The sequence below is a fragment of the Danio rerio genome, chromosome 2 (genome assembly GCF_052040795.2).
Source record: "Danio rerio strain M-AB ecotype USA chromosome 2, GRCz13ab, whole genome shotgun sequence".
Classification (NCBI taxonomy): Eukaryota; Metazoa; Chordata; class Actinopteri; order Cypriniformes; family Danionidae; genus Danio; species Danio rerio.
Genome location: NC_141022.1, coordinates 47,744,358 through 47,772,321, shown reverse-complemented (window position 1 = coordinate 47,772,321; position 27,964 = coordinate 47,744,358). Strand labels below are relative to the sequence as shown.

General features: G+C 35.4%; 1 protein-coding gene and 2 long non-coding RNA genes across 21 annotated transcripts; 1 reads left to right on the top strand and 2 right to left on the bottom strand.

Moving 5' to 3' along the window:
- Positions 1-729: 729 nt before the first annotated feature.
- On the top strand, positions 730-24,135 carry mpz (myelin protein zero). Of its 4 annotated transcripts, none has more exons than XM_087238753.1 (6): positions 730-888; positions 3,475-3,638; positions 6,756-6,969; positions 10,553-10,682; positions 14,049-14,097; positions 22,619-24,135. In XM_087238753.1, exons 1-6 carry the CDS (start codon positions 843-845, stop codon positions 22,634-22,636), a joined length of 621 nt encoding a protein of 206 aa, XP_087094879.1. In that variant the 5' UTR covers positions 730-842; the 3' UTR covers positions 22,637-24,135. The 4 variants fall into 4 exon arrangements, with proteins under 4 accessions (XP_087094879.1, XP_087094877.1, XP_087094878.1 ...); XM_087238751.1 differs by having other exon boundaries at positions 20,047-24,135; XM_087238752.1 differs by having other exon boundaries at positions 19,767-24,135.
- Positions 3,666-27,964, bottom strand: LOC141378694 (uncharacterized). 15 transcript variants are annotated; one of them, XR_015478928.1, is made up of 5 exons: positions 27,482-27,964; positions 25,271-25,542; positions 10,527-10,750; positions 5,930-6,991; positions 3,666-4,904 (listed from the first exon to the last, which is right to left on the bottom strand). It is a non-coding gene; the product is annotated as an uncharacterized LOC141378694 (long non-coding RNA). The 15 variants fall into 15 exon arrangements; XR_015478934.1 differs by having other exon boundaries at positions 25,271-25,396; positions 27,471-27,595; XR_015478938.1 differs by having other exon boundaries at positions 10,512-10,750; positions 25,271-25,396; positions 27,482-27,595.
- On the bottom strand, positions 15,210-19,804 carry LOC147837220 (uncharacterized). Of its 2 annotated transcripts, none has more exons than XR_015478940.1 (3): positions 18,449-19,804; positions 17,649-18,355; positions 15,210-17,444 (listed from the first exon to the last, which is right to left on the bottom strand). It is a non-coding gene; the product is annotated as an uncharacterized LOC147837220 (long non-coding RNA). The 2 variants fall into 2 exon arrangements; XR_015478939.1 differs by having other exon boundaries at positions 15,474-17,514; positions 17,584-18,355.

The following is a 27,964-nucleotide window of genomic DNA, read 5'->3' as shown; positions in this document are numbered from 1 at the left end:
TTATTCCGATTAAACTAGCATCTTTGGACGAAAACATAGCTAGATGTGGTAGCATTCACAGCTAGCTATGTTTTCGTCATACCTGTTCAAAAACATGAGTTCTCCTATTCAGTTTGGTGATTCTGGCAGCACATAAATGACCCCATTAACCTTTAAGTCCATCTCCCTTCCAGTTACGGTGAATGTGAGTGGCAGACAGATAGAAACTGAGGTCAGGACAGGTTAGATGAAAAGACCTGTGGCTCATTGTGTTTTCAGTCCGCAGGCCTCTCGGGGGCTTGTTTTGTTTATACAGCCGAATCAGCAGCATAAGAGAAGGAAGGATTACAGACAAACAGCACTCGACCGTGACAGGATAAGGAGAAAGGAGGTATCGGAGTCTTAAACCGCAGATCTACACACATATTAAACCCCAAATATGATCTGACTCTTTTTAAAGACTATCTTTATGGGCGCAGTGTCTTTTGTCCTTCAAATTTGCTCTTTCCCTGTCAAACAGATGTTCCGATGCTGTGATTAACTGTCTGGAGAGCGAGAGAGAGGATTCATTCTCAGGTTATTGTATCACTTGTCTTTTCTGTGTGGTGTTTATAGACAGTTCTTTTCAGACTGAGAGAGAAAGTGGTATCAGGGACGGAGCCAAGGAGAAGAGTTGATGTTTGGGGGGGGGTGGGGTTTGATTTAGGGGTGTGGTTGGGTATAAAGTCCAGGACTGAATAGTCTCATCTTGATGCCCTCTGGTCTCATTCTCTTTTCTCCCTCCATCTCTTCTCCTTTCTCCATCCCTTGCTCTCTCGGGACCCCTCACGTATACTGACCTGCGGGGAGATCGGAGAGAGATCATGCTGTCCGTACTGGCACTGACCTCCGTGGTGCTCTTGGGCATAGGTAAATACATTTCATCATTCTTGTGTTATTTTGTAACAAGATGGCAAAAAACTAACTACAAACCAGAAAAGATCCAGATTTCTTTTTTAATCTTCTGTTTTGGATAACTGTATGTTCAGACTCACCTGTGGTTTGTACACCTGGTGCCTACCTGTTTAGAACAGGCCAGCTTTGAGAGATATAGGTACATTAGAACACAACCAGAATACACTGTATTGTTTTATTTAAAATGTAATGGTTATATTCTGATTTAAATATAATGTGTTGTCTATAGTTTTTTCCTCCTTTTTCTAAATAATTTACAAGATGTTGACTAGATAAAATTACAGAATTAAGTCGGGCACTAAAACAGGCCTTTGTTCTCAAGGTGTGTGCAATTATTTGATAAAAATACAATAAAACAGAGATTTTGTGTAATGTAAATATAAAAAAAAACTGTATTTCCTATTTTTCCATAATTCTTTCAGTTTTTATTGTCACAAAATCCTTCAAAAATCATTCTAATATGCTGATTTGCAGCTTATTTTTGATCACTTAATATTGTCAACTTTTAATAATGATTTTAATTATTAATGTAGAAATATTTTTTTTTCTGAGTTGTTTTTGCTGAATCCATATTTCTGCTTTATTTATTTATTTATTTTTTTTTGTAGTTTTGTAAATCTTGCTCACCCTTTATTTTAAATTCTTTTTACAGTGTAACTATTCATTATACTATTCATCATCAATATACCCCTTGTACATTATTATTAGGTCACACTTTATTTTAAAGGCCCATTTGTTAAATTTAAGTTACATTGCAACTAATTCTCATTAGATTTTAAGTAGACTGTTAGGTTAGGATTAAGGTTATTGTAAGTTGACATGTACTTGCATAGTTTCTTATAGTCAGTTAAATGTCTGTTGAAGGAGCAGTATCGACAAATATTAAGGAAACATTCTAGTTATACTCAAATGGACCATTAAAATAAAGTGTTACTTATTATTATTATTATTATTATTCTAATTCTTCTTCTTCTTCTTCTTATTATTATTATTATTATTATTATTATCATCATTATTATTACACCTTTAAAATAAAGTGTAACTGAAGCCTTTAGTGCTAAATTGATTCTCACAAATGTAATTTAGATTTTATTTTCACTTTGTGCATCCCATCTGTCAGTTGCTTTTTTTTTGGTACACTAATAATTGTACTAATTATTACACTGTAAAACCCCAAAAGTTAGGGTAACTCAAAACCATTTGAGGAAACTGATTACAACAAACCATTTAAGTTCAAAAACTAATCCTAATGAGGTCTGTGAACTTAATCCATTTGAGAAAATGAAGCAATTTGAGCACAGTAAAATACAATAAATGAAGAGAACTCAAACCAATTGAGTACTGTAAAACTCAATAAGTTAAGGCAACTCAAACCGTTTGAGGAAACTGATTACTACAAACCATTTTAGATAAAACAAAAACTAATCTATAAGAGTACTGTGTACTTACTCTATTTAAGCTATTTAAGGTATTTAATTAAATCATTACCTTCAACACTGAGTTTAAAACTCTTTTCAAATGAGTAGAATTGAGTAGAATTAACTTTCAGTAAATTTTGAGTTAACTACACTCATTTCATTTGATAAAGCTGACTCTGTTGAGTTTGCAGTGTATTAATGTAAAAAATATATTTTTCTCCTTTATATTTTAGTTAAATCCACATTTCTACTTTACATTTATGTTGTTCTTTAAATCTTGGTCACACCTCATTGGCTGCCCTTGTTACAGTGTAACTATTCGTTTAACTGCTGAGTAATGTTAATTAATGACATATACTTACTAAATGGTTAGGTTAGAATGTGGGTTAGATTTAGGGTCAGTTGCATGTAATTATGCCTAATTAATTGATATGAAGAACAAGTAACAACAACACCTAAAATAAAGTGTTAGCAAATAATTTAGGGCTAAAATAATTCACTATTCACTTTGCACATTTCACATCTGTCAATTGTTGTTTTTTCAGCTCAATAATGTGCACTTCTGGTCAAAATTTTGGGGTCAGTAGGATTTTAAAAAGTTTTAAAATAAGCTTCTTCTGCTCATCAAGGCTTCATTTATTTAATCAAAAATACAGTACAGATTATACAATTGTGAAATGTTATTGCATTATAAAATAACTGTGCAAAAGTAGTTTAGAATTTATTCTAATAATTTACTTCAAGGATTTTAAAGATAAAAATTTTGCTTCATTACTACAGTCTTCAGAGTCACTTGATCCTACAGAAGTCATTCTAATATTAATGATTTATTATTATTAATATTATCAGCATTAATGGTAATAGTAATAAAGCAATAATGACTGGAGTAATAATTTAATTTTAAAATACATACAATAAGAAAGCAGTTATTTAATTTTTAAAAATAAATATTTACAATAAAAAAATATAAATAATTAGTAATATTTTTTTTACATTTGATAAATGTGCAATGAACTAATGAACAAAATAATTATCTTAAAAAAAAAAAAAAAACTGACCCCAAACATTTGACCGGTATATATGTCCTTGTGTAAGCTAATAATCCTGTGTTTGTATCCTCCAGCCTCTCAGAGCACGGCTCTAGTGGTGAACACAGACTCGGAGAAACATGCATTGGTGGGCTCAGATGTCAGACTCTCCTGCTCTTTCTTCTCCTGGCAGTGGACTTCTCCAGAAGTGTCCTTTACATGGCATTACCGTCCAGATGGGGCTAAGGACGCAATCTCAGTGAGTAGAATCCATATTTAACAAGTGTTTTCTTTTTATTTACAGTTGTGAATTGCTTTATGGGATGTTGATTTCTGTTCTGTTGACTTTTGATAACTTCTACAGTTTAACAAAGTGAATTCTATTGACATTTTAGTAGTTTGAAATAGAATAATGTATGTAATATAGAAAGAAATAAGTCTGTAAAATTACAAATGTATTTATTTTAATGTATTACAAATTTATTGCAAGATACCTATACCATAATATACAACACCAATCCAGACAATATATCATTTTAAACTGCTTAATGTTAATAAAAGTCTTCTTTCTTTTTTTTTTTTCAATTTTCAGCGTTAAAAACTGTTGGAAGAAAGATTAAGGTCCCATAATGCAATTCAAAAACATCAATAAATAGAAAAAAATAATAAAAAAAGGAACCACAAAATACAGAAAACTGCTCATTTGCGGTATTTTTTAAAGTGTATGCTCACTTTTTTATCCTTCTTCTGTTTATTAATAAAGTGAAAGGCATTTAAAACAACATAAGTGAAATAAAATAGGTGACAATAACATAAAACGATTTTCGAATAAATATATCAATCGTTATGTACACAAAGACACACTTGGATGCATTTAAAAGCAGATTAATTGCACTTATTTAGTTTTGATTGTAGCATTCATGTATTAAATGTTGCGATTATTTCTGAATAGTCAAGCAAACAATGTTCTGAACACATACATTTCACATCACATAAAAGTATTTGATTCCTTATTGTAGGTCTGCATTTCTAAATATCTCAAAAAGGCAAAGCTTTCTTGAGAGCAACTACTTTAATTTCACAACACTTAGCAGTTATTTGAATTTGTAATTACAGAACGAAGCCTCGTATTATTAACATGGTGTGATTTGCATTTCACTAAACTTGTTAAAAGGTGTGTTCACTGCCAGTGTAACTCGTATATCTGTATGAAAACATCCCCACCCCTTGGAAATAATATCCATGTGTCTGTGTGGTTTGTAGAGATAATTACCATGCAAATAGAAATATTAGGTCCTTGTGGGTGTAGTTCTGCTTTCTCGATTGTACAGTGCCATGCAAGCCAGCTGCATTCAGTTGTTGATGCTTGTTCCGACTGGTAATTCTGGAAGTTAAAAATATCGTTGTATTTGTTAGGCAGTGTAGCAGTGGTTTGATTAGCATAAATTAGTTTAATTTGTAATTTAGTTAACATTGTATGTAGTTTTGCTGCTATGTTTGCTTTTTAACTTATGTATTTGATATACTCATTAATGGGCACCTATGGTAAAAAATCTACTTTTCAAGCTGTTTGGACAGATCTGTGTGTTGGTATAGTGTATAGACCGTCATACTGGGGTGATATGAACACACCCAGTCCTTTTTTTTCAATTTAACTACAAAAAAAGGGTCGGCCAATTGGAGCTGTTTTCAAATTGATCGCACCATTGCGTAGGTGTGCGATCCCCCCGCCCACCGAATTGATTGACAGCTGCGCGCATTAACATGTTCCGGTAGTCGCGTGTATATTTCAACAAGACCAGACAGACATACGCAAAGCAACTGGGAATAAAAGCTCTGTTCTGTTCGCTAGGATCAGCAATCTAATGTGATTAAGAGTAAGTTTCACATGTTTAAAGTGTTTTAAAACAGAGTATGTGTGTAATTAATTACAGCGTTTTACTTCAGCTTTACTTCATCAGCACAGCCGCGTGTCAGAACAATTATAAAAGAAGACGCTTCAATCCCGGTTTGTGGAAGTTAAATCAGGTTTATTTTGTACATTAGCATAACAGATATCCACACAGTAACTTACTTGAGGTTAGCCTTAACTAAGCTAAGCACGCTCTGTCTGTCTGTCTGCCTGCCTGTGTGTGTGTCATCTGCGGTGAGTGTGGGTGCGCGCGTTAACTTTGTAACTATATTGTGTGTGACTCATCAATGCAACTTCACTATACTGATTAGTAAAGGTTAGTTCTTACTGTAGTATCTCACAAACGCTACGTGAGACCTTCTTCCTTTAAGTCTGTCTGTTGTCTGACGCAGCTGAGGGAGGAGGCATATAGAAATAGTGGGCGGGAAAGACTCGTCTTAAAGGCGCAGTACGACAAAACCACCCCCTGCTGGAAATCAGTATAAAACAGCATCTTGTAAAAGGTATAATGAAAAATCTGATGGGTATTTTGATCTGAAACTAAAAAAAAAAAAAAAAAAAAAAAAAAAACTTTATATACACATTCTAGAGACGCAAAAGACTTGTATTAAATCTGAAAAAAGGGGTAACCTAGGTGCCCTTTAAAATAATAACATACAATAGTTATTCAAAGTAATATACAATTTTATGATATATGTGACCCTGGATCACAGAAGGGTCAATTTTTGAAAAACTGAGATTTATACATCAGCTAAAATCTGAGTAAGTTTTCCATGGTATATGGTTTGTTATATTTGGCTACTATATGAAAATGTAAAATCTAAGAAGAGTAAAAAAAATCTAAATACAGAGAAAATCACCTTTAAAGTTTTTAAAATTAAGTTCTTAGCAATGCATATTACTGATTCAAAATTCATTTTTTATATTTACTGATAAAACTTTACTAAATGTTTTCATTTCCAATCCAATTCAAAAATAAGCAAACCCAGTTTGCAAATTCAAAACAATATTCAGGAATACACAAATCCAATTCATAAATTCAAAACACAATTAAAAATACACAAATACAATTCATAAATTCAAAACATTATTCAAAAATACAAAAATTTTATTCATAAATTCAAAACATTATTCAGAAATACACAAATCCAATTCATAAATTCAAAACACAATTCAAAAATACACAAATTCAACTCATAAATTCAAAACCCGATTACAAAAAGACAAATCCAAATAATAAATTCAAAACATGATTAAAAAATTCACAAATCCAATTCATAAATTCAAAACACGATTCAAAAATACACAAATCCAACTCATTGTGACCAGTTGGATTATGTAAATGTTTGGCTTCATAATTTTTTAGCTGCTCCCAAAAATACATCCAGGCCACATATGACTGGTTTTGTGGTCCACAGTCGCATATGTAATTGTAAAAGAGGTTTTCTGTCCTCTGTTATGTAGATTTTCCACTATGGAGGTGGAGAAGCTTATCCAGCTAATAAAGGCCCATTCCAAAACCGCCTGGAGTTTGTGGGCAACCCTAGTCGCCGTGACGGTTCTATCCTGATCAAGAACCTTGATTTCGGAGACAATGGAACCTTCACCTGTGATGCCAAGAACCCACCTGACATCGGCGGCCACCCCTCAACCATTCGGCTGCTGGTGTTTGAGAAGGGTAACGGATCTCTATGAGTTTTCTATAACAAAAAAAAAGTGTTTTGCAGAGAAACACATTACAAGAAAGTCACTTGGGGTTCCTCTTTTGCTTTTTTGCTCAAACTATTAAGACTGCTTTTTGCCTTTAGGTCCATCTTGTTCCAAGGTGGCTTACAAAACCTGCGAGATCATATGGTTGCAGATGAAAGTTTGCAGCTAATGGAAGCGCAAAGTAACAGTAAAGCAGAGACCTGAGTGGTTTCCTTGTGTAGTTCTGTGAGCACGATTTCTGTGAAAAATAGCCACCGTTGGATCCAAATGCCTCACACAGAGCCTAATTCATCAAATAAATGCTTTTGTGCACAGGTGTTTTTGATTTTCCTCTTTGTTTTTCCTTTAAATAGTAGACTTAACTTCTCACTGCGGTATGCAGGAAGATGCTGGCTTGTTTGAAAAGGGAAAAAATGAGAACACTTCCAGGTGGACATTCACTGTTAAAAAATGATTTGTTCCACACAAATCCTTCTCAACACAAATCAATTAAGTGAACTTATTATTATTATTATTTTTTTTTTTCAAATTTAAGTGGATTGGACAAAACAATTAAGTTGTCCACCCCAAAAACACTCAACAATTGTTTTGATTCATCTCATTTTAAATAAGTACAGTTGAAGTTACAATTATTAGCTCTCCTCTGACAATTTTTTTTCAGAGCAAGAAATTGTACACAGTATTTACTGTAATATTTTTTCTTAAGAGACTCCTTAAGAGTCTTATTTGTTTTATTTTGGCTGGAATAAAAGCAATTTTAAATAAATTATTTTTAAAAAATGATGGTCAATATTATTAGCCCCCCTAAGCAAGTTTTTTCAATTGTCTACAGAACAAACCACTGTTATGCAATAGCTATGTTTCTATCAAAAGATGTGAATTAAATGTATTTGCAAAACTGGAATATCCCATAAGACGTGCGTTTCCATCCAAGTACTCAAAGAGTAAAAAATCGTGACTTCTTGATTGATTGGCGCCAAATATCCAAAATAAAATATAATTTGCTGTGGTAGGAGAATATGCGTCAATCTTTTCTTTATTTAATAAACATCTTGCGCCTCAGATTACAGTATGCCGAAGCGCAGTGATTGCATGGTGGTCTTAAAAGGCATGAGACGCGGAGCACAGATGCTCTTGACAGTTCAGGAGGCACAGCTCAACAATAAAGACTGCCCGTAGGCCCGGGGCCAGCATGTGAGACAGGCTTGGGACAGTAGACAGGATAGTTATTGCCTAGTCATTAAAATTTGATTTGCTTGCGACTATTTGTCAATTGCGTGCAAATACAGTGTTAGAATCGAGAAACAGTTTGTTCTTTTAAGCCTTCAAACGCTACCTTCTCTGATGTCTTAACACCACGTTGCTTTTCGGTTCCTCTTATCCGATTGGATGTTTTGAGCACGTTATTTTTTCCATAAAATTCAGTCCAACGAAAAGACGACAATATGGCAACAACATCAAATGATGCTAAATAAAAATGTCTATTTCTAACATCTTGGAAGCACACATTTACATGGGTAGAAGACATCGAAAAAAATGAAGCGATGTTTTGTACAGTTTGCCCCCAGTTTGGCAGGTTAAGGGGGTCACACACCAGAAGTGCCACACCGCGTATAGCCACGCAGCGACATGCATTTTAGAATTCTAAACATAGGTTTCTATCAGGGTACACGCACTGGCGCTGCATGTCCGCAGCTGTCCGCGAAGCCCAGCCACGACTCATGACACTGCTCATATTTCTGCCCCGCCACAGAGTGCAATCTGATTAATTTTAAATAGCATGCAAGTGTGCGGGTCTGGTGTGATACTTTTAACTGTCATATGCGTGACGTACCGTGGCGCATCCGGTGTGTGACGCACTTTAGCCACCTTTTGTTTTGCAATAAAATACCTGCACATTTGGCATACTGCTACTTTTGTTTGCAATACACTTCGAATTTTGCTCATTATACATTTATTAACATTTTTTAAATATTTAAATTCTAGATTTACAAACTTTTTTTGACCATTTTATAAAAATATGTGGCTAAGAAATAGCTATTAAATTTTCTCATTTTTTTGGTGGGGTCAGTGAAAATATTGTCAGGGCAAGTAAAAATCTGAATCGCTGGTCCGATCGGGCCAGTAGAAAAAAATCCTTAACATTAATAATATAGTAACAGTAATACTGATATGGTTAAGTTGTTTTAGAATGATCAAAACAACATTTCAGATGTATTTTACAGTGTACTCAGCCTGCTGGTTTTTCCATTTACACACATTTATACACATTTTAAGATCACATGATCTCTTATAACAAAATCACATGACTTTTTTTTAATCCGCATTTTACAATTTGTTTGGTAAGTGTTTCCATCATAGTTTATGCACATCTTTTCTTAAGTTTATCCTACTCAGTTATGTGCATACATTTTTTTATGCGCATTTTCAAAATGTATGCACATCTTGCCGTTTCCATCAACCATTTTTATTATAGCATATCCAAAATGTGCATAAAAGTAAGCGGATGGAAACATAGTGACATAGCTTCGACAAAGAGTTAGTTTATGTACATTTCAGTTAAGTTTTAGTTTCTTTTTTATAATTATTTTTTCAGGGGTATTTCCTTTATTATGGTAGAACAATAGAGATTTCAGACAGGAAAGCACTGGGAGCAGAAAGAGGAATAGGATTGGCAAAGGACCTCGAGCTGGGAATCAAACTCAGGTCGCCGTGAGCACGTCAACCCTATATGTCGTCTTACAGTACCACAGTTAATTTCTTTAATTGTTTTGTACATTTTAGTTTTTATTTTGTGAACAAATTTCTATTTAGTTGTAATATGTTTAGGTTGAGTTTTAGCTTTAGTAATTGTAGTTTAACAGAGGTAACAGATGACATCCAGTGTTGCCCAAAGTAAAGTTTAGTGTTTGTGCAGTTTACATTAACAAATTAACGAATTAAAGTAAAAATTGTTCAGAATTCAGACAAATGTCTTCATGTTAATGTTCGTGTATGTAGCTAACTATACATCTGTTCATCTGTTTATTGTTTGAGTGTTTATTAATTATTAGTTTTTATGCACATATGCAAAATGCACATAAAAATAGGTGGATGGAAACACAGCTGATGACTTGCCTTATTACCCTAACTAGTTAAGGCATTAAATTGCACTTTACACTGAATACTAGTGTCTTGATAAATATCTAGTACAATATTATGTGCTGTCATCATGGCAAAGATAAAATAAATCAGCCATTAGAAATGAGTTATTAAAACTATTATGATTAGAAATGTGTTGAAAAAAAATCTTTCTGTTAAACATAAATTGGGGAAAAATATACAGGGTGGGCTAATAATTCTGACTTCAACTGTAGTTTGAACGAGCACTAAAACTCATTTTTGGAGTGTTGATTGATGCTCTGTGAGGTTATTTTTTCAGACATAGTTGTGAAAAACTCCCATCACATAATACAAGTGCATTAGGAAAAAATACGACCTGTAAAACTGTGAGGTGTGTAATCTGCAGACCTCAACACTCCTCACTTTATATTCTCTCTTTTTCCTCTCAGTTCCAGTGCAGGCTGGTGTGATAACGGGCTCCATTATTGGTGTAGTGTTGGGACTGCTGATCCTCGTTGTGGCAATTTACTATCTGATGCGCTTCCTGGTGGCCAGAAGGGTGTTCAGCTTGAGCATGAGGTCAGTCTGGGAGCATCTGCTTCCTCGAGCTCGACCCGAACCTCTGCCTGGCCTCGACACACAAGCTCCTATACACACACACAGTCTTGCCAGGAAACAGCCCAGATCTCCTGTAGCCACACACTCACCCAAAAACACACGCGTCACGAGCGAGGCATTGTCGAAAGCCCCAATCGAGCCAGCGGGTAGTAAGTCACCAATTCTCGCTTAGCTGAATGGTAGAATGCAGCTTATTTTACCAAGAGTTTGTTTTGTTTTTATGTGCCAGTTGTCAATGGGTGTAAAATTAAAAAGCTAATAAAAAAATTTACACTTTATAAAAACTCCTTCATAAACCTTAGTAAGTTATTCAGTTTGAGTGAAGTTAGTTATTATTTAGACATTGTTTTACTTGATGTAATTTTCAGTTTTAGTTCATTTCTTTAGTGGTTTTGTAAGTTTTAGTTTAGTTTTTATTTTGATTTTATATGAAAAATTTTATTCATAATATTATTCAATATTATTTATATTTAGTTGTAATATGTTTAGGTTAGGTTTTAGCTTTAGTAATTGTAGTTTAACAGAGTTAACAGAAGACGTCCAGTGTCGTGCAGTGCAAAGTTTAGTGTTTCCACAGTTTACATAACCAACTTAAATGAATTAAAGTAAAAAATATTCAGAATTCAGACAAATCGTCACCTTAGACTTATAGGGTTCTATCTGACATTTTTGTTAAAATTTAGTTATTGATATTCTTATTAATTGACATCTTATTTACATTACGGGATATTTTTATAAGTGGTTTACATTTTAAACATTTTTATTTAAAAAAAAACAAATATATCTCACAATCATTCAGACGAAATGTCTTAGGGCTCTATTTTGACGGTCCATGCACAAAACGCAGGGCGCAAATGCTTTCAGGGCGTGTCAGGACGCGTTTTTGCTAATTTAAGGACGGGAAAATCTACCTTGCACACATGGTCTAAAAGGGTTGAGTTTATTTTCTTAATGAGTTATAGGTGTGTTTTGAGAATAAACCAATTAGAGTCTCATCTCCCATTCCCTTTAAGAGTCAGCTGCGTCGTGCCAAGAGCGCATTCGCTATTTACAGGACGCAAAGTAAGTCTAAGTAGAAAAAATGAGCATTTCACAAGCAAACAGTTAACAGTTTTTTTTACAGAAAACTGTAAAACAGAGCATCTACTGCGTGAGAATGAGAGATAATGGATCTACTTTCACATTTGCTCTTGGATAGGGAACCTTTACGCACAGACATCAATTAGTCTATAAATAAATAATTTTGTTTGTTAAGCGCAAATATTTGTTTCAAAACTATTTCTAAATTCAGTTCTAATTTCCAGCAAACGAATAAATGAACAATAATAACAAAATATGCTCTAAAACCTGAGTTATATCCTAAAACGCATGCTGTGCCCCATATGGTCTAAAACCTGCAGGTGGGCAAATCTAAGCTTGTTTTTAATAAAACAATATAATAAATAATACTGCTAATAATAATAATATTATACAAAAGCAAATTGTTATGAATGAACTAAAAAAGCCTCCCGAGATGAAGAAGACATAAAAGCAGTGATTTTTCATATTTATGTAGGCTAGAAAATAATATGTTTTGTAATATTTTAATCCTTTATATTTATATCCTATATCTATTCTTATTATATCTTATATATATATATATATATATATATCCTTAATATTTAAATTTTTTCATATGTAAAGATATTTGCCTATTGCTTTCTTGTGCGTATTAAGCAGTGCGTAAGCGAGGTGCAACTCTGCACCGGAGTTTAGACAAATCTATTATAGTTTCTCAAAATAGCAATGCGCCAGCGGTCCGCCTCAGAACGCCTTTCTTTTTAGACCAGAACGCCTATGGCCGCACAAATGAGCGCTAATGCATTTGCTATTTAAACAGCGTAGTGCAACGCCTCAAAACGACTCTTGCGCCAAGCTGAAACTACCAAAAGTCTATTGCGCCGCGCCTTGCGCCACACTGCGGTGTATGATAGGGCCCTTCATGTTTAAGTTCATGTGTGAATTTGTTCGTCTGTTAAAGCGCCATCCACTGGTATTTCTCTTAACAACTGCAGGTCAGGTTTTCTGCCACAGAACGAGAGCTTATTAATTCGTAAAATAATTATTTTTGCTAATTATTTAATTTCAGTTTGTTTTTCAGTGACTGTTATTAGTTTTACATTTATTGCTAATTTGTTTTGTTAAACTATTTGTTAAATGTTTTTGACTGATTTCTAGTTTCCCTTGATAAAGTTAACTGTTTTCAGTGATTTAATCACACATCAGCCTAAACATCTTAGTGAATAAGGATTTGTTTTGCAAAAATACTGAAATATTTAGAAATTTAAATGTGAACCCATGAAACCCACATCTATGGCTTATACCCAGTTCAGACCACAAGATTTTCAAAGTAGTGGTGTCACGGATGTTTTCACACTGCATGGCTATTTGGGCTAGTTTTTAGTCAGTGCTGTGTTTACACTGTTGGATGGATCGGCGGCAGGGGGTTTCACATCGATGATTTTAAAATAGGAAGAATTGCTACAAACTACATCTTGCAACCAAACACATGGGAGAAGTGACATGGAAACAAAGCGAGGTTACATAGTATATCTTTCATTATTAACTACATAATAGAAAAAGAAGGTGCAGTAGAAAATTTACTTATTTTGCTCACCTGGTTTTGCTTTGGATCTACACTTCAATTTACAGGCCATGATAGTTTTCACTGTAGTGCCCTTAGGAGGGCGATATATTCCACTTGAAATTCACAGCTGAACACATTCCTCTCAAATGCATATGTAAAGTGCGCTAGCTTATTTCACAATATTAGTTCACACAGTTGTAATCGGGGTCTGAAATGTTTTGTTAAATGCTTTCAAACAGCCACAAAAGACCAGCCACCCATCGCCTACTGACCTAATTCTGAAACAGTTGTTGTTGGGATTTGATGTTGAAACCAATTAAGCCACAGAGATGGGAAAAGGCTAGAGTTTACTAAATTTTAACACAAACTCTGTGTGTTCGGCATAATTTTATGGCTATCAAAAAAAAAAAAAAAAAAAACTGCTTCTCTCCAGCTTCCATCGTCTCCCTTCATGTTGCTTATTTCACAAAATTGGAACAAAAGACCAGAAAAAGCAAACATACAGTCACCCATAGACCATCCTTTCAGGAAAGAGGAGACTAAAATACATAGAAGTTGTAAATGGGAATTTCTCCCACTGTACATATGATTTTTAAAGCGGGTGTCAACAGAGACTATAGGACACCTAGCTACCAAGCAGTCCTCCATCCAGCAGATGGCTGCGTTGTTCATGCAAATTTTTGTATGTTTGTTTCCCTTAGCAAACATGGCAAGAAAGGCAAAGGAAAAGAAGGATCACAGCAAAAACAGGCAAGTGCTCACCTGCCTCCATCCTAGACACGCACACACTCCTTAAAACACACACAGACAGATGCACACACACACACACAAGCTTGCTAGTTTCTTTCACTTGTTCTGTTAAAGTTCTCCTGTCCTCCACTGCTCTCCTCACTCTTATGTCTATGGTCAGTTTTTCGTTAAGGCTATGTTTTGTTATAAATATGTATATATTGTTTTAAAAATACAGCAAATGCAATATTGTAAAATGTTATAATAATGTTAACTTTAAATAATTAACTATATTTAAACATGCAATTTAGTCCAATGATGCAAAGCTGAATTTTTAGCATCATTATGTCTTAATCAATCTGCTCATTTGGTTTGCAAGAATTTTTTTTTCTAATTGTTTTTTGTTGAAATTGTGATATAGTGCTATTTGCAAATTTAAGATTTTTCAAATAGATATTTATTTTATTAGTAGAATAATCATTAAAAATCCACAATATTAAGCAGCAAAAACTGTTTCCAAAATGTATAATTATATAAACATACTTAAACTTCAATAAAACTGAAGTAATGGCTGCTGAAAATTCAGTTTTGCAATCACAGAAATGATTTATAATTCAATTTACAATTTAAATGTAAATACTTCCTAATTCTTTAATAAACAGAAATAAATCATAATAGATATATTATAAATTCTATAGTATAATAATGTTATAAATACTGTAATATCTATGGTAATTTGTTATTAAAATTATTTCTATAAAAATAATCAAATAAAACAATATTATTATTAATAATCTAAAATTATCAGACAAACTTTTTAAAATAATAAATACAAAATAAAACCTAACAATAATTTAAATAAATGAAAAGTTTAGATGCAAAAACCTCTAAGTGCCACCATTAGCATTTTTCTCAGGCTCCAATGTCTTTATTCTGTAATTTCATTTTTTTGGCAGAGTATAGGTTATTTTTTTTTAATCAACATTAACATGAAATAACTGAAGAAAAATCTAGATGGCACTTAGAGGTTTTTGTATCTGAACTCTTTAAATACTTTTAAAATTATTCAGTACTACAGGAAGGTCAGATGCATGGCAGGTGAGACTCCTGGTAAAACTAAATCTACCTCAGTGGTTCTGCTCCTCTCTGTATGCCAATTGTATCCATATTTGTAATCCAGTACAAGTCATCAAAAACAAAAGCAGAGGAGATTTGAGATGTAGCAATAGTGTCAAAAGTAACTTATTGCATTATTGGATGCGTTCTTAATTGTTGACTGAGTTTAAGCTGTGTAAAAAGCAAAGAGGTATGTAGTTGAAGTCAAAATTATTTGTCCCTCCTGTGATCATTTATTTTATTTTATTTTTCCAAAACAATGATTAACAGAGCAAGAAACAGTATTTCACAGTATTTTCCCATATTTTTTTCTTCGTATATTGTTTTGTTTTATTTCGGCTAGAATAAAAGCAGTTTTTAATTTTTTTAAAAAACATTTTAAGGTCAAAGTGATTATCCCTCTTAAGCAATATTTTTTCTATTGTGTACAGAACAAACCATCATTATACAGTAACTTGCCTAATTACCCTAACTCACCTAAATAGTTTAGCCTTTAAATGTCACTTTATTATATTAGTTATTAAAACTATTGTGTTTAGAAATGTGTAGAAAAAAATCATTAAACAGAAATTGGTGGAAAATATATACGGGGGGGCTAATAATTCTGACTTCAGCTGTATATCAGGATCCAGAATACATTTCCTGAAGAGAACTTTGGGAATAAATTAAAGGTTAAACCAAATATAACAGAAAATGAACTTTTACTGTGGGCTCTTCCCTATGGCCTTGTGGACTTGGGAACCGTCAAATCAGTATCACCGAACTGGCAATCAAATGGAGCTCATACATCTCTTTCCTCTGCTAACGTGCCATTCATTTGCATACCGACTTACTTTCCTTTCTCACTGGGATTATTTTCTTCTGTGCACTTTATCATTCACCTCCTCCACATCACTGATTTTCCTCCTCTAGCTTTCCCTTCCCGCTGTCCTCCATTCTCTCTGCAGGTGAACAGTAAAATGCTGTCAGAGCCAATCATGTTTCCACTTTAATCATGTATTATATCATGACAAACACCATCACGTACAATCAGACCACTGCTTTCCTGGCACGCATTTCATCTCTTTACAGGATCAAAACAGAAGATTTCCAATCTTGTATTGTTTATGTTCTTTCTGTTTTCATTGCCTTTCTTCCTCCTTTCCGTTTCAGTATGCACTTCGCTATTTGTACTCCTGAGGTGTGCGTCTCCTGTCAGCTTCACTCTTTCTCTTTCATTTTCTTGGTTCTGTCAGTGTAAACCCAGTCTACCCTCCAATATCCAGTCGACGGAATGTAGGTTGATAGATTTTGTGTGCTGCAGAACAGAACTAAAATCTCTACAACTTTAAATCTCGTAGTGGAACTTGCTGGAAAAGTTTATAATACGAAATCATATGTTTTGGCATTAAAAATTAGTTCTAGGAATGAGTTCTGTCAACAAAATTCCAAGTTTAAATTTGAGATTAACTGAAATACTTTACTCTGTAAAGATGAAATGTTTAGTATGTGCTCTACTACTGCACGCTTTTTAGTAATAGAAGTAAGCAGATTTTCATTTTTGGGTGAACTATACGTTTGTTTTCCCAAAACATACAGATTGCACTTTTTATTATTTTGAGGGAAAAGGGGCATTCATAACTCAACATTTTGTATTTTTTCTTAATCAGAATACACTTAAAATTTAAAGAACAATTTATCCAAAAATTTATAATTTGCTATTTAGTTTTCTTTAAGGTCATTCGGCTGCTTTTTCTTTAGCAGAATAGGATGTTTCTCTGAAACTGTAATCCTTGGTGATTCATAAAATGCAAGTCGACATTTACTGGCATTTGAGATTCAAAAAACATACGCTAAATCGATTCCCAAAATGTCTAAATTTGTTTTTGACGATCAAAGTACCCATTGATCACCTGATTTGAATGTTCTCACTCAATTGAATGAGCATTATCTGTGGATAGATATGGGCTCAGAAGGCTGTAATCATCCATCCACATAGGTAATCTGCTATACTAATAGAGAAGACTCCAGATCCAGATCTGTTTAACAGTACTGTGATGGTTGGGTTTAGGGTTGGAGTAGGGGTAGAGAAGACTCCAGATCCAGATCTGTTTTTACAATGCTGTGATGGTTGGGTTTAGAGTTGGAGTTGGAGTAGGGGTAGAGAAGACTCCAGATCCAGATCTGTTTTACTGTACTGTGATGGTTGGGTTTAGAGTTGGAGTTGGAGTAGGGGTAGAGAAGACTCCAGATCCAGATCTGTTTTTACAATGCTGTGATGGTTGGGTTTAGAGTTGGAGTAGGGGTAGAGAAGACTCCAGATCCAGATCTGTTTTTACAGTACTGTGATGGTTGGGTTTAGATTTGGGGTAGGGGTAAAAAGACCCCAGATCCAGATCTGTTTTACAGTACTGTGATGGTTGGGTTTAGAGTTGGAGTAGGGGTAGAGAAGACTCCAGATCCAGATCTGTTTTTACAGTACTGTGATGGTTGGGTTTAGATTTGGGGTAGGGGTAAAAAGACCCCAGATCCAGATCTGTTTTACAGTACTGTGATGGTTGGGTTTAGGGTTGGAGTAGGGGTAGAGAAGAGCCCAGATCCAGATCTGTTTTACTGTACAGTTTAGGGTTGGGGTAGACATTAATAAAATATAATTATTGGGAAATTTAATAAATAATTATTGTGGTTAATCAGCAGTACTAATAGAAAAAACTCCAGATCCAGATCTGTTTTTTGAGGTAGGGGTAGACGTTAATAAAATAAAAATAATAGGAAAATATATAAATATAAATAATTCTCATCCGGTCGCAGCCGTATGTGATCTGCAGCTGATTATCCATGTGGATGGATGATAACAGCCTTCTGAGCCTACAAAAGGCTCCTATTGGCCCATATCTATCAGCTGATTATGCCCATTCACTCGAGTTATGACATTCGACTTCTGCATTATGTGAATTATGGAGGAATGCAGTTTGAGCAAATAAATACAAAATAAATTTTTAATGTTATACTGTATAAGCAAGTCTTTTACATCTTGGATGCCATTAGAGTGAACCTAAATTCAACATCACGTTTAAACGTTTTTTTGTGTAGGTTTTGAAATCAAGTTTTTGAAAAAAATTATGAAAATAATGAGTTTGTTAAAAATATATTTCAATGGGATAAAAAAAACTTCATTCTTACCCTATTGACACATACAGTGTTTGATTATTTTGTAGAACACGAAATGTAGTATTTTATTTCTGAATCAAATGTATCTAACTCAGTGGTCTCGAACTCAATTCCTAGAGGGCCGCAGCTCTGTAAAGTTTGGCTCTAAAAGTCTCTCTTTATTCAGGAAAAGTGCAGAAAACTCCAAAAACAATGATTCACTTAACCCTAATTCACCCCAAAATGCATTTTTTTTCACCCACTTATTGAAACCTGTGTGAGTTTCTTTCTTCAGATGAAATTTTAAAGAATCATCATTGGTCCCCATTTAAATCCAAAGTATTTTTCCCTATTATGTAAGTGAAACCTTTTGGTACTTTGCAAGTATTGAACATGTCACCATTTTTCTCAGAAAACATATTTCTCAAGGTGCTGTTGACTTGAAATTTTACCTGTATATTAGAAACAACCAAAGAAAACTGTATATGCAAATAAAACAAATCTAATTAGTTTACAAATGAAGTTATGCATTATAAAATGAAATGACACAGGGTAAAAGTATTGAACACACGAAGAAAGGGAGGTGTAGAAAGGCAGGGAAAGCCCAGACAGCAGCTGAAATCTCTCAGTAGTTATTCAGCAACCCTCTGCCCTTCGTCATTGTAAATTAAAATTAGCTGCTTCAGTCCAACATCTACATTAACAGGAAGACGAAACCAGAGTAGACATTTCAGCAAGACAATGATCCAAAACACAGCCAAGGAAACTCTCAAATGCCTTCAGAGAAAGAAAATCAAGCTGTAGAATGGCCCAGCCAATCACCTGACTTGAATACAATTTAAAATACAAATTAAAGATCAGATTTGATAGACGAGACCCACAGAACCATCAAGATATTTTATACTCTGTTGAGGTCTGTGAAAAACTCACACCTGAGCAATTGATGTGACTTCATTCTCTGTATGAGAGTCTTTAAGCTGCCGTCCCCCCAAAAAACAAACTTTTATATAAATTATTAAATAGATTTGAGTAGTTTTTATTGAAATAGGGTTCAATACTATGTCAACAGCTCCTTTAGATATATTATTTCCAGGGAAAAACGTGACATGTTCAATATTTACTGTATTTTCTTCACTGTATATTTTGTGTTCAGCAGAAAAAAGAAACTCATTCAAATTTGGATCTAAACATCGAGTAAATGTCATATTTGCGTGAACTATCATATTAAGTTGAGTTACATGTGCAGCACCATTTCCGGTTTCTGACAGAACTGAACTCAAGCTTCTTTTGTGGAAAGACAAACAAAGATAATCAAACATGTTTCAGCATCCCCAGACTGAGCGGGGTCAAAGGTCAGCTGTATGACAGTTCTTTTGTTTAGGTGCTGTGATGTCACACTGTCACTCCCTAACTGGCCACTTCCTCTTTTGTCCCCCCTTTTCCAGAAACCGAAAGTTCCCCTGGTGTTCATCTCCTTCTAACCACCTGTTTAGCATTTCTTTCTTCTTCATCTTCTCTTCTTTAATGAAACTACCTCCCTTTTTCTGGTTCAACACATCCGTCAAACTCATCTGACCATTCCCACTTAACCCCTTCGTTCTCCTTCCCTCTCTCTCTCTCTTTTTCTTACTCTATTTCTCTCTCTCTCTCTCTCTCTCTCTCTCTCTCTCTCTTTCCTCCCGTAGTGACTCACTCCTCCCCTCTCCACACTCCCTCTCTTTCCAGGCTTCGGCTGTGACGGATCCGGCCAAGCTGAAGGCGGCAGCATCAGAGAAGAAGAAACAGGAATCTCGCAGGGAGAAGAAATAGGGATTGTGGAGCAGAGAGCTAGAGCTCCAGAGCGGGGCCGCCTCCGCCCAGACCCAAGCCCAGGAGGAGGCAGCGGGGATGGGCGGGCAGGGCAGGGTTCTTATGACCATTGAGCTAGAGCTCACTAAACAGGAGAAAGAGGGAGGGCAAACTAAAACCGGTCCCGCCGCGTTCTTTTCTCAACTCGCGCGCAAAATTACTCTCAAATGAACGAGACGGGTATGAAGAGAAGAGGGGGTGGTGGAGAGTTTTTGGAGGCGAGGAGTGAAAGATGAATCCTTTATAAAACAGGAGGACAGGAGAGGGGTGAAGTTTTGCTCTTTTTAATATCAACTGTGTGGTTTAAAAGAGAAAGAAAAACACTGTGTCCAATTTAGGTGCGTCATGATAAAAGACAAGTGATAATCTTTCACAAATTGCTTGAACAAAATGTACTGTTATAAAATATGGTTAGGGTAGCTCCACTCACATTGCAATCTCATTGGTTCGAATGGGTTTTGGACTAAAATGTCTTAAGCATGCTGTCACTTTATATTGTATAATTATATCGTTGATACAATTCTGGGTTCTTCTGCCCATATTGCAGTGCCATTGAGGCAAAATCACTTCTACTGTGAGGTTCGAAAGACAGAAAACCTGGAACAAATGGAAGAAATTATGATTAATGTCTGAATTATATTTCTGTTACGTAAATCCTAGTAGCTTTAAACAATAAATACAATTATAAATAACTCGGTTAGTGTTTTTTGTGCTATACTGACAGCAACACTTGTTGTATGAACTCCACTAGTTGGATAATGCTTGGATTGCATTTCTCCTAATGTCACTAGGTGACACACTCAATGCATTTTTTTCTAAAACATCCCGTAATTTCCAAAATATCAGCCTCTACATAATGGTTTATGGTAAAAGTACCGAAATTAATATATTTACTATGAAAAGTTAGAAATTTTGAAGTGTAAGACCAATCTATTTTAAAACGAAATAAAACATTTTTGAATACCAAATCATCTTTATTTTTTGAAGTATGCCATACAATATTTCACATTTAATTATTATTATTATTATTATTTTTTTTACAATAAAACCAAAATCAAGTGTAGTAGTGCAACAGGATAATGTTTGTGAGATTTTTTTGTAAACCAACAATGCTGTGTGTAAGCCATTATTTAAAACAGTCAGTCTTTAAATGACTTTAACAGTCATTATTTACAACAGTCATATTTTGGTCAACCATTCGGTAGAACGGGTAGTTAAAGAATTAAGTAGATGAATATCTGTTCAAAGGAATTCATATGCACAATATTTCTTACTTAGTAAATCAGAAATATTGTAGCATTTTGAATAATTCTTATTCATTTTATATCCAAAATCCTGAAACATTGCTTTCATCCAGGCTTAAATGCCAGGTTTTCAACGTTTGAACCTCTCTCTAGCCATAAAATGTGAATCTGTTCTCTGAAAATGCACTCTGTTTTTGTTTTCAAGGAGCACAGATAAATTACCTGCGGCCTGAAAGTCTTTGTGTCGCACCTGGTTAGGACACAGTCTTTTAAAAACCCAAAAACACTTCAGCAGCACACATTCACAACAAAACCCCAGGCTGAGAGCCTTCAGCTCCGAACACACTGTGACATGTGTGTTTGAGAGCTGTAATAGTGGCAGAATGCTCAGCATTTCCACTTTTGAAAGGGATAGTTCATGCAAAAATTGAGAAATACTAATCCTTCACTTGTTCGAGTTTCTACTGAAGGAAGATATGCTGAAGAATGACTTCCATAGTATTTTTTAATCCTACTATAGACCATTTCAGTGTGGTCATGTCATTGACCCATGATCATTTCCTGCTTGTTATCAAACTATTTCATAACTGTAACAAGAGGCAATTCAACTTCATGTTAAAGCAGCTATCATAACGTTATTTATTCATATGTGGCTCTTTTTGGATTCTCAGAAGCTATAGAAATTAAAAATGTAAAACAGAAAATACATTGAGACCAATGTTTTAGTTTACACCCCTCAAAATGGTCTATAAATGTCAATGGCTTCTTATCCCCCAACATTCTTCAAAATATCTTGTTTTTGTTTAACGAAGAAAGAAATTCTTTAATTATTAGAACAACTTGAGTGTGTTTAAATGGAGAAAGTATAGGTGAACTATCCCTTTAAGTGTCAGACCACCTCTCTCTGTAAACAAATACAATCCTACATACGAACACAATCCTAGCCGTATACTTTTCACATTGTACTCTTGCTGAAAAGTTCTTTTGGAAACTTTATATTAACTGTCTTTTTTTTCCCCTATTCCCTCCCTCTCTTTCTCTGTTTTTACTGCCTGTCTCTGTTTTGTTGTCTGTCTTTGTACTTCGTCTCCTCTAATCTCTCTTCCTTATAGCGTATCTGACACCCTTTTTCTGGTCATTTTTCTACTTTCACATGTATAAATTCATCTCATCATCTGATACACTGGTGCTATTACTTCCTGTAGGCCGGCCCCCAAAAGTAGCCTCCCATCCCCACCCTTCATTTACTGAGAGCTAAATATATAGCACTAGTATTTTTAGTCACACACACTTTTTAGTCTCACTTTTTAAAATTCCATTACAGTCAAAGAGAATTCCTTCTTTCGGAAACACACACACTCACTAACACTCATCTCATGTATCCCATCACGCAGTTTTAAGTGCCTTCCCAAAGTACATTTACAGCGAATCTGGCTTAGTTTTTGCTCTGACAGCGTCGACTGAAATACCCGAAATGACGTTGATACTGTTGGCAGCGAAACTCAAACATGCTGTGAGAGTTACTTGACACTCTAAGCCAGATTCTCACGTCTGTTGTCTGACAAGCAGCTGATTATTTTAAAGCACACTTGTAATGGCAGAACGACCTCTGTCTCCATTCTGCCCCTTATTTTTTTAAGCCAATGAGGGCCGGCTCCTATGGAGGCACTGTCCCTCGACCTTCATATATCATTAGTAAAGCTCCATCGCTCCATCCCGAATCATAGTTTTACTTCACCTCTCTCTAATTCTCCTCTAACTATCATAAACGCTCATCCACCAGCTCCTCTTCTCATTCCCTGTTTCTGCTGGTATGGTGCTCTCTCCTGCCCCCCTGCTGCCCACAGGAGAAACATTTACATTCGGCCAGTCACAAAGACGTCAATGCAAAAACAAAAAGTTAATTTAACTAGCTCTCTGCAGACTATGAGGCGCATGTGTATGTTTTTATTCTGATGAGATGTAACCTGTCAACATTAGGGGAACAAAACAACATAAAGACGCCATGTCATTGTAAGTAATGAAAATCCTATGACTGTTTGTGTGTCGGAAGCAGAAATGTAATAGAGTTTTAATGATGTTTAATAATGTTTCTGCACTTTCATTTGACTGACGTGGCGGTGTTCATGTGGCTGCTGCTTCACAACAGTGTTTACCATCAGCTTGTTGGCTTGCTAAGTCCACAGGAAGTGATGCAACGAGGGCAGAGAGGTTTTCGAGAGAGATATAAATGATGAAATACCGGGTCGGAGACTTGGACTGAATACATATTGAGGGGAAAAGTCAGGCCAAAGTCCAGTAAACATTCTCACTGGATGTGTTTTTGTGTCTTCAAGTCTTCGTGTCAACCCTGAGACCGAGAGGGGCTCTCATCGGGAAAGTTTTAGAATAGTGAGGGCTTGTGGGAAATATGTTTGTTACACTAGAGACAGATGCTTTTTATGCATCTCAGAGTTGAGGTCGAGCAGCCACATGGCTTCTGCCATTAAACTGTGTTTAAATATTGGGGAATCGCCATGTTGTATGTATTGTGTGCCCCTGTATTGGTAAAGGTCTAGGTAACCGTTCTCTCTTTAAACTCCATTTAAAACGGCTAATAATTTTTTACTTTTATTTTGACTTTAACCTCGCTAACATTGGTTTTCTGTAAAATGTCTTGTAAAATGTAAATGCTCAAGTTCAAATAATTTCAGAAAAATGTCAATAAAAAAATCAGATCCCTCGTGTGTTTCCAATGTTAGATTGACTTGTGTTTAGTCTGGGTTATGAGAGCTGCATGAATAGGCAATTAGGACATTTAAAATGTAAAAAATCTGAAATTTGTCATTTATTCATTCATTCATTCATTTTCTTTTCAGTTTAGTCGCTTTATTAATCAGGGGTCGCCACAGTGAAATGAACCGCCAACCCAACACTGGAAAACACCCATACACACTCTTTCACACACATACACTACGGCCTATTTAACTTATTCAATTCACGTATACTACAAGTCTTTGGACTGTGGGAGAAACCGGTGCACCTGGAGGAAACCCACGCGATCACAGGGAGAACATGCAAACTCCACACAGAAATGCCAACTGACCCAGCCGGGGCTCGAACTAGTCACCTTGTTATGAGGTGACTGTGCTACCCACTGCTCCACTGTGATGCCCATCCTAAATTTGTATTATTAATTTAACTTTGCTATTAGCTATGCATAAGCTATGTTTATGTCAGTAGCATAGTTGAGATTGTATTTGTTTTCTATTTTCTGTAATTGTGGGTGACTTCTGATTAAAATTTGCTGCAGTATGCAAGCCGACTACAAATAAATAAACCTTAAATTTGTTTATATTTTAAAATTAAACCAGTTTATATGGTTAGCCTACATTAAAAAATAGGAAATAGGAAATATGCCATAACAAACACCTGTGAACATTGTGATAACGTACCCCTATATACATTGTTGAAGAGAGCAAATTATGTCCTAGGAGGTACGTTTTTTGCAGTTTTTGTTTGCATGAATCCACTAGCCGTCGATGTGTACGCTTTTTCAGATCTCAAATTTCTCTCTCAAGTGCCATTCATACCTGCTGTTCTCACATAAATCCACCAGAGGCCACTGTCGACTGACTGACCAATTGACAGATTTTTTCCCCACCCTCCGCCTTCCCTAAACCCAACCAACAGTGTTTTCAAAAGCACCGATTGACCCGAACACCCACTTCCCTAAACCCAACCACAGTGTTTTGAAAAGCAATCCATTAAAAGAAAACTCCTCACCTGATTTTTACTACATTTTCTGAGATTTTACCATATTCTCACTCTATTATTTACTTGTTTATTTTATTTATTAGATTTTGTTTATGTCTTACCCGCTTTCTGGAACTGTTCTTCACTGGACTCAAACCCCGCTGTCGCGGTCAACTCCGCTTTGCGTCTCAAGTCCACCATAGTACATGTAAAGCTTCTGGACAAACTAGTAACAGCGGAAAAGCAGTCTATACGGATGAAAGTGAAAAACGGAACGGCGTCATACCACCCCGTAGAGCTTTTTTAAATTTGAAATGCAGCCATTCGTTCCTCTGGCTACATAAATAGCGATCTCCAGATATGTGTATAGGGTTACGGTTTCAGAATGTTGCAACTGTGGGAAACAGCAAAATGGATCATTATTTTGCACTGGTAGTAAAATTTAACAACACACTGAGACTGGAAGTTAACTTTGTTAAATTGTTAACTAAACTTGACATACCATAACAGGTATATTTTATAGCCAAACTAAAGCGTTTTTTGTCATAATCGTTGAAGACAGCAATGCACAAAAGTTTTATATTAGAAACGTTTCAGGTGTTTCATTGTAATTTGTACAGTTAGCACTTTCATTTTCATTCAGGAACATTTCATGCATGACCCTGTGACAAACGAGATATTGGATGAGAGTATGAACTGAGTGATATAGTGGAATTTGATACCGCACACTAGAGCTGCACGATTTTGGCTAAAATGAGAATCACAATTTTTTTTTGCTTAAAATAAAGATCACGATTCTCTCGTGATTCTGTAGATGTAAAATAAAGCTTAATATGAGATTATTGTTTTTTCTTAAACGTATGGCAAAACAACAATATTAATATTATGTGTAGGTCTACTAGTTTCTATAAATAATTCCATTCTACTTATAATTCTGATGTTGAATTATGTTTGAGATATAGGCCTATGCTTGCAATCTGTCGTTGAGAATATTATTAGACAATTTAATTCACTGGTAAAATCAACATTATATAGGCTAGAGTATAAGTATACTGACACTATAAACATTTATTTTCATGCACAACTGTTTGTTCGCTATGAAAAAAAAAACTTGTCGCAATCATAACTCTAAAATGCGATATGATTATTTAAATGATGTGCATGCTTTCGGTTTCATTTTCACTGCTAAGTGCTGTTCATACTTCGCACACGGCTCTCAAACGATCACTCTATGCCACAAACTGAATATTATTTACAACTGTATTATCTGTTACCCACAGCTTAAGCAGGTTCTGTTCACTAAAGTAGATGCATGCGCGTCTATCATTAAGTAGGGCACACGCCCGCACAGTCAGCAGTTCACGTCACCTGTGATTTCCCGGCCACAAATACTTTATATGAAGACAAAAATGACATTTTGGGTGAATTATACCTCATACCTTTTAAATACAGTATGTGACTCTTTTAACATCATTTGGAGGTGACCATGTCGCTGAGCAACGTGTGTGAAACAATGAAGACTCGTGCAGCCGCCTTTGCTTCTCTCCTGAACTTGAAAATATGATTGGCAGAATCGTAGAAATGCTGGATTAAGATCGTCTAGGGCACAGATGTCAAACTCAGTTCCAAAAGGGTCGCAGCTCTGCACAGTTTAGTTCCAACCCTAATTAAACAAACCTGATCAAACTAATTGAGTCCTTCAGGCTTGTTGGAAACCTACAGGTAAGTGCGTTGGAGCAGGGTTAGAACTAAACTGTGCAGGGCTTCGGCCCTTTTGGAACTGAGTTTGACACCCCTGGTCTAGGGGGTTGAATCAAGATTGCGATCTTTTAACGATTAATTGTGCAGCTCTACCGTACACTGTATGGAAAAAAAATCCTCTGCATTTCGCGATGCAGGTGTTGTCCTTCACTGACTCGGTAGGTGCGGAGAATAGTGTCAAACAGTGTGTACAGACTATCCTGTCTCAAAATGCGACATGATGGTAATATTTTGATTAAGGTGTTTACATGTCTGTACAGCACTTCAATACCGTGACTAAAATCGGCATAGGGCCTACTCTACATGTCTTAATTCCATTTCTGTTTATTCGATTATGACTTTAATCGGATTAAATTAATCAAAAATCAATGTTTATATGGTAGACTCTTAATCAGAGTATTGTCTTAATAATATTCAAATCGGGTCCATGTAAAACATACTATTTACCTCAGGTGCTGATTATGTGCTTTTTACACGATAAGTGCAAACCAACAAATATCAGTCACTCAGCATGTATTTTTAATAATGTTAAAGAGGTATAATATGTATTATAAACCTTACCGTGTACTCACCATTTGAAAGTATTTAAATGCTTCTGTAGTGTCGCGTCTACTGGAATCCTGTCGCATCACTTGTTAGGACACGGTGTAGTTAAAACTATGGTGGATATTGTTTACTGTAGTCACAGTAGCTGTCATCCACAGAGACAAATAAATACTAGTCCAGCACATGAAGTTCATGTGATTTATCGCGTATTTCTACGTCAGCCGAGCCGAGTCTCTCTTTATCGGGCACAGCGGGGTCAGGAGAGCAGCTGCTGCGGCTCCTAATGGATCTGGCAGATCTGAACGGCGGCGAGAGCCTGCTTCAGTCTCTGGCTTGATTTTTTTTAGATGATAAAATAATCATCACGAGGCAGGACACAGCACAGAATTCAGCCCGTGTCGCTGCTTCTGCCCTGCCAACAAGCATAACATAAATAGTGATGATATAGGTGGATGTAATGCAGAGAGAAAGAGGGTTAAAGTAGGTAGCAGGTGCTGTTATTCAGAACT

Excerpts from the sequence above, each read along its gene's own strand:
- mpz (XM_087238751.1), top strand. The coding sequence starts at position 843 with ATGCTGTCCGTACTGGCACTGACCTCCGTGGTGCTCTTGGGCATAG. Across the intron at positions 889-3,474 it reads CGTGGTGCTCTTGGGCATAG|CCTCTCAGAGCACGGCTCTA; the intron begins GTAAATACATTT and ends TGTATCCTCCAG. Across the intron at positions 3,639-6,755 it reads GGGCTAAGGACGCAATCTCA|ATTTTCCACTATGGAGGTGG; the intron begins GTGAGTAGAATC and ends TCTGTTATGTAG.